The 14667-nt window shown below is 41.8% G+C and overlaps 1 protein-coding gene across 1 annotated transcript; it reads right to left on the minus strand.

Moving 5' to 3' along the window:
* Positions 1 to 2887: 2887 nt before the first annotated feature.
* ATP6AP2 (ATPase H+ transporting accessory protein 2) lies at positions 2888 to 14375 on the minus strand. Its single transcript, XM_053386911.1, has 9 exons — positions 14246 to 14375; positions 9123 to 9253; positions 8570 to 8698; positions 8264 to 8359; positions 7947 to 8084; positions 7152 to 7205; positions 5832 to 5981; positions 4746 to 4862; positions 2888 to 3679 (listed from the first exon to the last, which is right to left on the minus strand). The coding sequence occupies exons 1-9, from the start codon at positions 14289 to 14291 to the stop codon at positions 3485 to 3487; spliced, it is 1056 nt and encodes a 351-aa protein (XP_053242886.1). The 5' UTR covers positions 14292 to 14375; the 3' UTR covers positions 2888 to 3484.
* Between the last annotated feature and the right edge of the window lie 292 nt (positions 14376 to 14667).

Consider the following 14667-nt stretch of genomic DNA (forward strand, 5'->3'; position numbering starts at 1 on the left):
TTTTAGGATTGAAAAACAGATGCTTGATCTAGTAATAGATCTGCTGATCTGCAACAGGACTGATCAATCTTTTAACTTATATCAAGTGGCTTATGCACCTGGTAACCATTATAGCAGGTTTTTTAGACTGGAGGACACTTAAGTTAGAAAGTAAAAGTTTCATACAGAATCTTTGTATATAAAGAATAAGTACTCTAAAGCAGAAAACATTTATGTCTACTGCTAGAGATGGAAAGATTGCACTAAAACTGGAAGTAAAGTATTCTTCATATATCGTTTTTGCAATTATACATATAATTTCACCTCTAAAAATGGAATTCAAGCAGCTAGTTAATGTAATCTGGGAACACACACCTATCATGTTTAACCTCAATTGGAACCTCAATTGGGCTGGAAGACACAGGCCACTTAACACATTACAGTGTACATGTTGAAGACTCTGCCCTGACAGAGACTGGAAGAAGCTGCCATGAAGAAACCTGTTGCAAGATGTGACCAACACAGACTTTTTGTGACTGAAATTCTTGAAGAAGTCATCAATATTTTTTAACAGCAGCTCTGATAGTGAACCTAGTTGATGCCAAAAATACAACTGCAGAAGAATCATTGGGGAAAAGGATAAAGCCGGGCAATGAAAAAGCATTTATAAGCAAGATCGACAGTGCTCAGAAAATGACTTCTCATATCAGAAGGAAAAGGGCTGTATCTTCTCAGTGCCCCGCTGACAAGGTGCTTGAGAAAAAACTGGTAGAGGACAAAGCTAAGAAGTTGTTGAAAGAACTTGAAGCTAATCACCAAAAAAAGAAGGTCATTGTAGAGCTCTACAGCTGGAAAAGGTGAAGCGAAGGAAGGAAGAAGAGGCTGAAGAACAAAGGAAACAAAACTGGAGGAGGGGGGAAACAGCAGTTGGGGGAAAAGAGTCAGAAGTGTAAAGGTCACCTTCGCAAGGCGCTGCAGGCTTGGGAGCAGATGGAAGAAGAGAACACAGCTTGAGCGAAAGCTTGCTCAGCAAGTTGGTTGAAGCATGGAGAAGAAATCTACTAATACCAACAGCCATACACCCATAATATACACTACTTGACACTAGTGTAGTATTTGAGGTTGTGAAGTCCTCAATTGGAAGAAATCTTCAACAGCAAGCCATGCTACTTCAAACATAACTGTCCTATAGTGCAGAACTCTCCACCACACCCAGGTAGCAAAACATGCTCTTGAGAGACACCAAGATCTCATGTATCTGGTGTATCTGGTGTTTTCGTGCATGACATTTTTTTGTCGTTTTTAAAAATATGTTACATTCTTCTTATTTATATTAATTATATGTTTTTCTTATTTGTGCTAATGAATGGTGTACTCTGTTGGCACCTTTTTTTAAAAAAACCGCTGCCAGCAGCAGCAGCAGCATAAGAGCAGTGCAGCAGCTAGGACAACTTTGACCACTTTTCTGCTCAGCTTTTGCTTTGCTCTCCCCTTCCTGCTGCCACCCAGGTATTTGTTTCACAACTGATATATGGCTCCCATGTGTGCAATTATAAAAACACTGCTCCTTTTGAAATTTTACAAACTAAATTTTATTGCTCTTTGCTGGGGATTTCATCCTGTGTGCCCAACATAGCAGTTCACCTGGAGGTCGGGCAAATTCCAGTTAGGTCCCAGATATTCATTTTGAAGATCCATTATTGGTTAAAACTGATTTTCTTCCTGGTAGGTCTGGCACTCTTAACTTTAATAGTTACATGCCAAACAAAAGTGAAATCCTCACTGCAAGAGAAACTGAGAAGCCAAGGGGTTGCAAAGACAAAATCCACAATTAAGCAATGAATCTTGGATGCTGTTTTGCAATGCCATGTGCATGAGATGATCAGGTATCCAGAAATTAAAGGTAATGGGAGGGGGTTTACTCCAGCGAAGTATTTATCCAAGCTAGAAAAACCCAAATTTAGATGATCGTTTACCCTTGCCAGGTTCAATGTCCTACCATCTGCATTACTGCAGGCTGATTTGAAGGTAAAACATATTCAGAGAGAATATGCCCATGTGGTTTGAAGGAAGTTGAAGCTGTTACTCTTGTCCTACAATACTGTCATTATTATAGGGACATATGTTCTATATCACTCCAATCATGCAGCGAATCCCAAGCAGATCTGATGACCACTACTTCAAATAAATAATAGAGGAATGTGGCTAAATTCTGTACTGCTGCTATAAAATTAAGGAGATGCTCTGAATGAATTTAATGGCCAATGTCTTAACACACGTATTTCAAATTGGTGGTTAAGATTTTAACCTACATATTTCAATTGTTTTATATCTGTATTATTTATCGTGTTCTAGCTTATGGAGTTTAAATTTTTTTATATTTACATGTTCTCTATTGCTGTATATGTCTGCATTTCTGGTCTGTGACTGTAATAAATGAATTTAAAGCTGCTCTCCTTGAAAGGAGGACCAACCCAGAAGATCCTGGACCCCCTCCCCACTGATTTACAGCCAGTAGGTTGGCCCCCACCAAGGGCGGCCACAAAAATCACACCTCTCCACTGTGTCTTGCACTGGTGGTTAATTCAGGAGGTTAAGAGGGATAAAAAGCACCAGGCCAATGTGAACGCTTTTGGGGGGGGGGGGTTAGGAAGAAGGGTGGCAGTGTGGAGTTTTTGTATTCATCTAGTAGTTAGTGAATGGCAGCACTGCTTTATTGTTTGCGCATTGCTTACGTTTCTACTGTTATGTGTTGAGCTGCTGTATTGTTTTTGTTCCCAATATGAATAAGAATAAGAATAGGCTGTATTTACATATTTGCAGTCATTGCAGTTGCACTAAACCAGCCCTTGTTTTCAACCTCTGACACAATCCATGACATTTAATTACAAGATCCTGCAAATTCTAATGTTTTCTGTTATAGTCACATGTATTTTCTTCCTTGTTCAAACTCCTGTACATTTTTAAACAAGTGTTCAATCTGAACAAAATTTGTAGGGTGGCTTACAAGTTGTACACACAAAGCAGGAGCTGCTGAAGTTCCACTGTAAACAGGACTAGATCTCTAAAGATGGCAATTTAAAGTATTTACATTCACAACAAATTTAATTCATAATCTATAACAGAGTCTCAAGGTAACATCCTAAATCACCAGTGCAAAGAATTTAAACAAAGCAACTTACTAGCATATGTTCAGTGCAGTCATTTCACACATTTAGTCACAACAGTACAGAGGAGCATATTTAGAACTCAATGCATATTGCACAGCTACAAAATGGAATCATTTTCACATAGTGTCAATAGGCAATTGCTCATGATTTAACAGCAGTGTACAGCTTCAGCTCTGCAAGCTGACTATGCCCACTGCTAACCTTTTAAATATATCTTAAAGGAAAACACAAGGGGATACTCCACATTGCACTGTTGAAGAAAACCAAGAGAGTCCATACTGAACCGGGCTAAAGCCCTGGAAAAGCCTTACGCCTTTAAAACCTGACTCTAAACCTTAATCCATCCTAATCTTCTGGTTCGTCATCCTATAAATGATGCTGTCGTAGCCTGGATCCATATTCCAGAGGTTGTAGGAGATGACTATAACAGCTATGGTAAGGGCTATCATCATCCAGAAGACTATGTTGAAGACCACAGCATAGTTAAAGTTGTATTCATATCCTAAATTATATGGATTTTCATCTTTGGGCTATGAAAAGAGACAAAAAGTTTTGTTAAAAAATGAGAGAGGAGTGATAATCCAACACCATACTGATTACACCTGCCTGAAAGAAACACGGGGAATATTTTGGATAAATCGTTGAAAGGCAAAGCAGTTTCTACTGTTTGGAGTTACTTGCAAATAACCGATCGAGCACCTGTGTTTTCACCACCAGCTGCCCATAAATATTACCAGCTTCCATTTTCCTCACTACTAGGAGACAGGGACTTCACATTTGTACTGAGGTATCACAAAAGGAAGAAACAAGCCAGATAAACTGCTTTTTAACTGCAGTTTGAAGAAGTCTGTCGGAGGCTTCTGAGAGTCCTTGCCAGTGGACCAGGGACACTTGCCTCTTCCACTTAACAATGGACAACTTAACAGCTCTGGAAGTTTATACAGTACATGGTTCACTAGTATTCTCAGGCTTGTGGCTGTCTTTAAAATAGAAGGCATGTGAGTAATTTGGAAATACAATGGCAACATTTCAGAGTCAAAACTGGCCCCAAAGTATTTCTCCTAATTTCTCCCTCTCAAAGTTTAGATCACTGTTTCTCAAACTTGGGTCTCCAGCTGTTGTTTGACAGCAACTCCCATCATCCTTGACTACTGGTCCTGCTAGCTAGGGATGATGGGAGTTGTAGTCCAACAACATCTGGAGACCCAAGCTTGACAAACACAGGTAAGGCCATTTCAGAAAAGCAAGCAAGTCATGTCCATTTACAATAGTATAAAACCTACCATGTCCACAGTTGTGCAGCGTTATGCTATAAAAGTGATACGGTAGTCTCTTGGGCAAGTTGCTCAGTCTTTATATTAGCTTAAGGCCGAGACATTTTCAAATGTCTTTCAAATGACTAGTTTTGTTCTTAGAATTATGTACTGTACAGTCGAGATGACAAAGAACAAGGCATAGTGCAGGCAGCTTATAACTGATAGGCTGCATTCTAAGTGATTTGCTTAGGAGCTCCAGTGAAATTTATGAGATTCCCAAGAAACTATTCAGGATTGAGCTATTGCATTCTCTTAGGAACCTATTAAACGTTTGTACAACCTGTGTAGACTGCAGAATGGATCGTGACTTCCTCACAAAGGGCGTGTCAAATGTCTTCACGGTCACTACCTCAACCACTGCATTCCCACCATAGAGGTTGTACATCTCGTCTGCAAACTGAAAACATGTTTTAAGACAGAAGTCACCATCAGAGTTAGATGCACAGTTCATGAGACAGGAGTGGTACCATTTTAATAGCCACCGAATAGTAAGAAGCATAGACACCTCTTAGGTTGCTTCTAGATTTAACTTAGTGACTTAACAGTAGAATGGTCTACTACCAGAAATATATCATTAATTATATTAAACTACAAGGCCAAAGCTGCTATCCTGAAACTATTTATTGGCAAGTATCCAATAATTATTACTGGGAATATTCAGGCACTGCCTATCAAGACTTAAAAAGATGCTATACCCAGGCCAATGGATTTCTTTTCAATTCACCAACTGGAGGACTGGATAGTAACTTTTGCATGTGGGTACACAAAAGCTTCTGGCATCACTTGAATATCTGATTTTGGAACATTTCAGTGGTATTTTTCTGGTAGGCTGAATATGCTTCCAATAGTAGCATTCCTAAAGGGTTTCTTTGGATAACAGTCCTAGTTTCATTTTCAAAATTGCTCGTTTCAAGGTACTCTAGTGCAATGTTTTAGCATTATTTCTTGCCGGATTTCTGGAACGGCTCTTGGTATTTCGATGTTATGGTGTGGGCCAGCTACTCAGAAGAGGAATGAAAAGCTAACACCTGATGTCTACCTTTGCTAATTTGCAAGGAATCCCTTGAACAGATTGCTCTGTCAACGGTTAACCTAATTTTCCAGTACCACTTATTTCTCTTATAGTCACTTCCAAATGCTTAAGACCGACCAGGGCTACAGATTTTGATCTGGCCATCAACTGTCCATTCATCTAAGACACTTTCATTTTAAAAGAATCAAATAAGGGTCAGCAGTGATGTACTGCATAACGTTTTATTCAAAGCAGAAGCACTGTGCTAGTTTGCAGATAAAAGCAGGTGTTCTTTGGGCTTATGCTAACATATTTGGCATTAAATATATAAAATAGGGTCTCTGCTCATGTTACCTTTTGTAAGGAGTCTGCAAGAATCTGAGAGGCATCCTTGAATTGTTGTGAATCTTCCCCATAACGTTTGCCAATTTCTTCCAACCCAGAAAGCTCTAGAGAATATAGATCTGGTGAATGATCTTTGGCCAGATGTTTGTGCCTGGATAGCTTTTGAAGAAGTGGAGGGCGGGGACATAAAAAAAGAATGCCAGTGAAAAGTGGGTATTTTCCATTTTAAATGGTTGCATGTTTATGCCGCCCTACTTTATTTATCTTCACAATTTATATATCACTTAATACCATACTTTCCAAGCATGTACTGTAAAGCTAAAAAGATGCAATACATAAAAAGTTAGTTAACGCTAACCATAAAATCAGAAAACATGCTTAAAATGCCTGCTGAAATATAAAGATCTTCACGAGGCACTGCATTATTTGACTGGCATGTCGCTTTTGCACACACATAAATGATGCTCAAAGCAGCTTACAACAGAAAACAGGAATGCATTTCAAAATCAAACAGTGCTTAAATAATTTCATAATAAGAAAATAAAAAACACAATATCATATATAATATACAGAAAACAACATTTCAGGACTATAAATATAACTAATTACAGTAGCAAAAGTACACCTCATGGCAGCAGCAAAAATAACAAGGGAGCTTAAAAGTTGCAATTTGGTCCTAAAAACACTCTTCCTGTGATGTTGCTCACAGCCTGTCTCCTGCATCAACTTGCAAGGCTTCTAAAGGCAAGGGGTGCAGCAGCTGGCAACACCCTTCCCAGCTGAACAGGAAAGGGGCCTGCCTCAGCTAAGGAAGGAGTTCCATAGCATTGGGCCAACATTACTAATTCATTGCTCTGAGTGGATGCAAGACCTGTGTTCAAACCATACGAGGAATACTAACAGTGACTCGTCTAAAGACCTCTCCGAATGGGCAAAAACAGAAAGTACCCTGGCCTCAAGTTGTCATACGCCTTGTAAGTTAATACAAGAACCCTTGAACTTTACCAGTAGGAAATGGGCAGCTAGTGCAATCTTTTAAGGACCAGATCTATGTGCTAGCAATAGATCCCCACAGACAAGGAACCCTGACCAAGATCTCTCTTCTATTCTTCTAATTTGTTGGGAAGGACTGCTTCCTCTGCAACTGCATACATTTCTTCTCAGTTTAAGAATTCCTCAGCCAGCTGAAGAGTCCACAACTGGAAAAGTTATATGGTGGCAGCTCCCACTGTGGCTGGGGCAAAACGGAAGATTATTTGCCTAACTTCTGATAACAGATCAACAGCTGCCAACCCCATAGCAGAAATAAGTATTTGTTTAGTTGCTTACCAAGCTTGTGATATCATGCAAAACTTGCAATTCTGACAGGAAGAGCAGGTCAACCTAAGGAAACAATAATCTTAAGTTTCTTGGAACAGGATCTGAATATGTTGCATCTAATTCAGAAGTTACACTATTAGCAGGGATGGCAGAAGTCAGGATCACTTGCATATTTCTGCTTACTGATTATTACTGTTTATTATATTTATTTAGGCACTAAATGTACAAGCGTGACAAATTAACCTCAGCCATGCTCAGACAAGGCTCAAAAATCAGTGTGGAGCACACAGATAGGACTGCAGACTTGTGCATTAGTACTTTGTACCCCATCCCAAATCTAATCCAAAGGGCTTGGGGGCTTCAGAACTGTGGGAGGAGATGCAGACTGATGTCAGTGGAAAGGTCATCATGCAGCTGGACAGAGTACAGTCATACCTTGGATCTCAAACACTTTGGCTCCCAGAGAAATCAACTCCTGAACAACTGAAACCTGGAAGTGAATGTTCCAGTTTTCGAACGATTTTTGGAAGCCGAACGCCCGGTGCTGCTTCCGACTGGCTGAAGGAGCTTTGGTTTCTGAACGTTTTGGAAGTCAAACGGACTTCCGGAATGGATTCCGTTCAACTTCCAAGGTACGACTGTACATATATGTGCTTAAAGTTGTATTAAGCAAATAACTGAAACATATGCACCACCACCATCCCTCTGCATCCCCCTGGAAAACTAGGTTGTGTACCTTAAATTTGAAAGAGTGGCATAATATAAAATGGAAAAAGTTGTGTCTATTGTCTAGCCATGCCTTACCTCATTGTTTCTGCTCAGTGAGTTGAGAGGAAGGGAAGCTAGGATGGAATTTTCCTGGAACAATCTGTTCCGAAGCTGCCGCAGTGTGACAGAAAGATCCTCAAATACAGAGTTGGCCTTTCCCACCATGTACACTCTCTGAAAGAACGACCATCGTGCATTATGAGGGTAAAACAACATTCACCTGAGAAAAGGACGTTTCTTCAACACAACTGTTTTCCCAAAATGAAAAGTTTTTACACAAGGTTATACTTGGAAGCATGAGTAGGGCATTATTAATTAATTTCAGGGGCTTTCAGAAAGAGACAGGCACATACCTCTTCGCTAGGAGCTAGCTGTACCACGACAGGGGTTTCTTCAGAAAATAAGGTGTGAATTGCATTCGCAACACCATCCAAGCTAAAAGGAACCGCCTAGGGCAATACAGAAAGGATTAGTAAGCAATGTCTGGCTGCGGCATATGGAAAATTGCAAGAAGGGTAACTAACCCCAGCAGAAATGTACACAGAACAAGACACTGGAAAAGCAGGGGTTTGTTAACAAGGACCCTCTCCCCTCCAAATATAGTCAGGTCTCTAGGTCTACCAGAATAAGCATTTGAAGCTACACATGACAGTACTTACATTCTCAACTGGGTAAGATATGCCGTTTTTAGGCAACATTAGTTTGTCTATCCCTGTCACTGTGACTAGAACTGTAGCTCGAGGACGCCGGAAGAGATCTCCAACTGCTAGCCCCGGCCAAGAGAGATCCTATAATAATTCAGATTATTTTTTTAAAAAGGAATGTTTTAGCTTTTAAAAAATACAACAGCAGCAGCAACAACAACAAAGCAAGAAAAGCAGAGTTAGGGTCACATGAAAAGTTATTCCCAATCAATATGGGGTGTAGGGAAGGAGGCAGTCATTAAGGCATGAAGGGTTTATGCTACTTGGGATATTTATATATGAAAAGCCACATGTGTATTATTGAAATAATGGGTAAGTAGCCACCATTGCCTGGTTTTGCTATATAGGCCCAATATAAAGCAAAGCCTACAGAAAGCTAGATTATGCTCTTGCCCCTGATTCCTAAAGAGTGCTGAGAAACAGAAGGGACTGCACAGGCTAGGCCTGTTTCAACAATTTTCAAAGGAATGAACAATGTGGCTGAACAGAGACATAGTGAGTTGCATACTTCCTCAATAGAGAAGCCCATGGAAAGCGCTGCCACATCTGGAATTCGCTCGCCGGGTATTGGCCAACTTCCTTCATGGAAAACAATGGATTCAGGATATCTTAATACACTGAACTCATTGGCAGAAATACCTGAAAAAGGAAGGTAGAGCTGGTAAAAAAACCCACATCCTTAAACAGCATCTCAGCTTTTCTGGAAAGCCTTTGCCTGAGCACACAAGCAGAATGAGGCGGGAGAATGGGCCACACCACTTTAGACTACAGGTGTCAGCTACTACTGTTGAATGCTTGCCCCCAGGTAAAATAAAACTGTTTGCAAATAGAAAGACCATTCACGGGGAAAATATGCCAGCCCATGTCCTTGCCCAGCTGTGCTTATTTTATATCACACAGGAAATTCTTTTTGTGTGTGAGAGGAGCCCTGAAAGTGGGATCCTTCACATGAACTTCATTCTACCATGTCATTCCAATTCCTACAACACAGAGCCTTTGATTACAGTAAATCCTTTTCAAACTACAGCTAATGTTTTTCAGTTTATTTCTCTACTAAACTATTGGACACTCCTGAAGAAAATATTGTGATAGTAGGAAACAGCCAATATGGTGTACTAAATAATGTAAAAGGTAAAGGACCCCTGGATGGATAAGTCCAGTCAAAGGCGACTATGGGGTTGCGGCACTCATCTCACTTTCAGGCCGAAGGAGCCAGTGTTTGTCCACAGACGGCTTTCCGGGTCATGTGGCCAGCAGGACTAAACTGCTTCTGGCAGAACGGATCACCATGACAGAAACCAGAGTGCACGGAAACATACTAAATTTGCAGGTGTGGCTATGTATCTAATTATCATAAACAGAAGTCTTGTTCCCCAGGCTATTTCTTACAAAGGCAAGGAATAAGGATACCCCTACATGCGGTACCCAATAGGGGCTGCAGGGAAGCCTTGGTACAATCACTAAATGCAACTGATACACATACTTGGGGGGGGGGAGGGTTGAGTCAAAGGAAATGCTGTCCCCACTTTCCATCATAGGATCGCTAATGTCATAGCCTACATCCCTACTCAGCTGTTTCCTTTTCTGGAGAGTTACCCTGAGAAGTGAGGGGGTAATGGGTTAGCAGCTCAATCGTTACTCAAAATCTATGGCTACAAATGCCACTTTAGGAGAGGGTGGATAGCTCAATGGTAGAGCTCATCTTTGAATACAGATGTTTTCTTGAGCAATCCCCTGGCACCTCCAGTGAAAAAGATCTCAGGTACTGGGTCTGCAAAAGATCCAGAGTGCTTCTGCCACCTGGGGTAGACAATACTGGGCTGGATGGACCAAGTGTAAGGCAGCTTTCTATATTTGTCTGCATCATGTTAGCCTCCATGTTAGCCAACTACAGGGTTAAGTTGCACCTCTCAGAAAGCAAGATTTGGCTGAAAGCTTCCAGTTGCTTATCCTAATCCTACATGTTCCAGAGGCAGAATGAGGTTCCACAAAAAGGAAGCAGAAAAACTGAGACCACACAAAAGCCTCCAACAGATATAACGCTTCAGCTACAATATGTTTCTTCCTTTATTCTGACCACATCAACCTTGGAGTTAGGTCTAAACCACATTCAACTTTTAACAAAAATACAGGTGGTATTGACAGTAAACATGTGTCATTTCATAACACTAGCTTCCAACAACAGCACTGTATCTGTAAATATTATATACCCATCAGGTCATTTAAATATAGGGCAAAGGAGGAGTTCAATACTAGGTTTTTTAAAAAAAATTCTTGCGTGTATAAATCAGAGAAAATATAATCATTCGCAGATAACTTGTGAGATTCAGAAATGGGCCTAGACATTCCGTTGTTGTGCCCATAACCTAGGTTTAAGGTGCCATTTAGCTCCTAGCTTTCATATCTCAGTTTCTAACACTGCTCATTTGCTTTTACTTGAAAATCATTACAAGCACTTTTATTTAAGAAGAAGGTGCCACTGTACTTTTAACTCCCTTGTTCCAATCTTGCACACAGGATTAACACACACAACAGTTGATTTACAGTGAAAATTAGAACCTACACATTTGAGAGCTGCAACTATTTCATTCCAGCCATGGCCTGTCAATGGGGGGGGGGTATAAATCCTGGAGTTTTCCGACATTTAGACACATATTATCACTTTGCCATGCATGTGCAATAGTTATACTCCTATATATATATATATATATATTCCAAAGAAATGCAGCTAATTAGCATAAATTTTGTGAGTTGTTCCTTTAAAGCAGTGGTTTTTAACCAGTGTGCTTTGGCACCCTGGGGTGCCTTGAATGATAGTCAGGGGTGCTGCGGGCAACACTGGCCTCTATCTCACTTTCCTTCCCTCCCTTCCTCTGATGCCCTCTTGCGTCTCTGCCTCCCAAAGGCTTGCACAGCTGTTTGTTGCAGCAGCCCTGGCTACAAGCTCCCCAGGCGAATGGTGCCTCTGGGACTGGCCAGGGGGTGCTTTCCAGGCCCCTGTGGGGCAGTGTGAGGAGGCACCTCTCTTTGGGGTGGGGCAGCTCAGAGACCAGGGGCAGCAGATGCGGCTGCCCAGAGCACTCCCAAAGAGATGGGAGAGGAGTCTGAGGGAACACACCACAAGGGAGTGTTGGAAAAAGGGTGAGAAGCTGCCAGCTCTGCAGGCAAGGGGTGATATAACTGGGCTTCTGAATCCCACAGGGGTGTCGCAGAAAGAATGTAGTTGATCAAGGGAGCCAAGGACTCCAAAAACCTCTGCTTTAAAGCATTACACTCAACCCTATATGTAAGGTTTTGCTCAATTTGTATTTTTTTGTGAAGAAGGATTGAGGATAGGAGAAGGTGGTAGCCCAGGGATGTGGTCCTTCAGATGTTGAACTCAGTCCCTATCAATTCCTTGTACCCAAAGCTGGACCCACTGGCATTACGTGACAGCACTGGGCCCAATCCAGGCCTGATGGCTGTGCCACCTCCAAAGTGGCATAGCAGTCTGCTTGTCCCCTACTTTCTGCCCTGGCTCCTGTGCCTGACAGGCCTGTGAATGCAGCAGTAGCCCCACTGCTCCGTAAAGCACCAGTGTGGAGTGGGGACTTAGGACTGCAGCCTAATATATTTTCTTATGACAACAAGTGTCAAAATTTTGGATGGCTCTTAATACTTTGCCAAAAACTTATATGGGCAGAATCCAGAAACATGGACTTGCTACAATACACTCATATCAGCACCTCCCATTACAAGATAATTACACCCGAATAGTCAATGGAAAATAATTAATTCAGATTTCCCAGCCACTAAACTTGAGACAAACCATCTAAGGTATTTACTAGGGGAAAACAGGTAAATGGCCCTGCTTTCTACTACATCATTAGGATCAATTTTAGTTCAAGCAGCAAGTAATTAAAGCAGCTACTGGCTAGCAACATATTATCAGCTGACCATGGAGTAGGAAGACTTCCCTCACATGCCTTTTAGTCTTGACATTCCTTCCCCAGACAAGAAGGCTAGTCTAAAGTGACACTGAATTCCGACAAAACCAACAGCAGCTGGAAGCTGTGGAAGAAATAACCAGGCTGATGCTGAAAGTACAGGAATAAACTGACCAAAGATCCTTGGCTTGTCCCAACAAGACAAACAATTGAGTATCAGATCACAAGATGTCAGCCATGTCTTAAACTAGGCAAAGAAACTGGACTTCCTCAAGCTAGCCAAGACTGGAAACTAACAGCACAAATGCCTCTGAATATACACATACTAAAATGCCCCACATTAAACAAAAGCAGAACTACAAAGACTAACTGTAGTAACAACAAGAGTGTTTCTCAGTTTGATCCTTTTACACGGTTTGGTATGTTTTGTGGTATTTTATGCTTTGCAATTTGCTGTTATTTTTTATTGATTATAGACTGGTAATTCTTTATTGTGGTTGATAAGTGTAAACTGTTTATTATTTGCTGATGTTTAATTTGACTGTTTACTGGATTTTGAAGGGTTGCTGAATGTTACTTGCTTTGTTTGAAATGAGTTGTCTATTTTAAAGTTACTGCAACTTTTTATATTGGATCAGATTACTATTAATGTTTGATGTTTTTATATGTGTTGGAAGCCGCTCAGACAAGATGAGCAGGGTATAAACAAAATATTTATTATTATTATTATTATCATCATCATGTATAAAGGGAGCTGCCAAGGGTTTCATTCTGTCCCCTTTCCTTTTTTATACAGAGACCAAACTATATACAAAACAGATGAGCATAATGACCTCCAGGCATTTAAAAAATGAGAATCAACAGACAAACTGCCAGTTTGAGTGGAGGAATTGAGTGGGGAAAGATATGAAGAATCAGAAACCGGGATGGCTTCTGGAAAACAGGGACGCTTGGAGGGCCTGGTGTACTGTGTAAGCTATAGGGAGTAAGATTTTGATTGCACAGGTAGGCACAAAACATAAAAAGCAAAGGTCCATAAGAAAAATACCCCCTCTGAATGTTAAGAGCTCTGGACCTAGGAGGCCAGGGTTCAAATCCCCACTCAGCTATGAAAGCTCACTAGGTGACCTTGGGCCAGTCATTGCCTCTCAGCCTAAACTACCTCACAGGGCTGTTCTGAGGACAAAAGTGTGGGGAGGGAAATCATGCACACCACCTTGAGCTCCTTGGAGGAATGGTGGGATACAAATGTAATCAATAAAAAAATAAAGGGAGGCCTGGTGGGCCTCCCACTAGCCAGTAAGGATGCTGCTCCAAAAAAATGCTTGCTTTCCTCTTTCCTCCTCATTTCCCACCTCCACCTTTTGTACAATGTCTACGAGACTGAGAGCCAGTGAGCAGGGGCTGTCTTTATCTTTAACAGAACTACAGCAGGAAATGTCGAGCATTTTATAAGCGTTTGATGATGATGATGATGATAATAAACCCACGGCCACTACAGTTCCACGAACACGACCCAACCCTCATTCTCCCTCTGACAGTCTATCCTGCCACGACGACCCCCAACACGCAGGTGCCCTTATCTCTGGCGCAGAGACCATCCTTCAGATCCGGTCTGCATCGGACCCCGCCCCGGGCACCCCCTTTCTCCCTCCCCCCTCCTCCCAGCCTCCCCCGCCCCATGCAGAGCCGCCCAGAGCCTCACCTGCCACAAGGGCTGACACCAGCCAAAGAGCCAACGGGACCCCCATCACTGCTGCTCCCTCCGCCGCGTTCCAGAGAAAAGCAGAAGAGGAAGTATGAACCAGCCGGTCTCGCGACCCGACTATGCCCCGCCTCCAACCCTAATTGACAAGGTCTGCGACCGCTCAGAAAGCGCACGCGGCGAGGCCCATAAGGGAAGAAGGCGATGCCACATTCTGAGTGGCAAGGCCATGCGTCCAATAAGAACATGAGAAAAAACCCTCCCACCCACCACCCACCGCAGTCAAATCTACTTCAGTAGATTCATTAGAAGCTTCAGCTTGAGCGACAGCCATATTAGCCATTCAGAGGATCTCCAGACGCTCCGTGAAGCTATAGAGGAGGTGTAACTTAACGGGGGGAGGTAGGAGAAACCAACCAGTG

Source organism: Podarcis raffonei, chromosome 4, assembly GCF_027172205.1.
Source record: "Podarcis raffonei isolate rPodRaf1 chromosome 4, rPodRaf1.pri, whole genome shotgun sequence".
In the NCBI taxonomy this organism is placed as follows: Eukaryota; Metazoa; Chordata; class Lepidosauria; order Squamata; family Lacertidae; genus Podarcis; species Podarcis raffonei.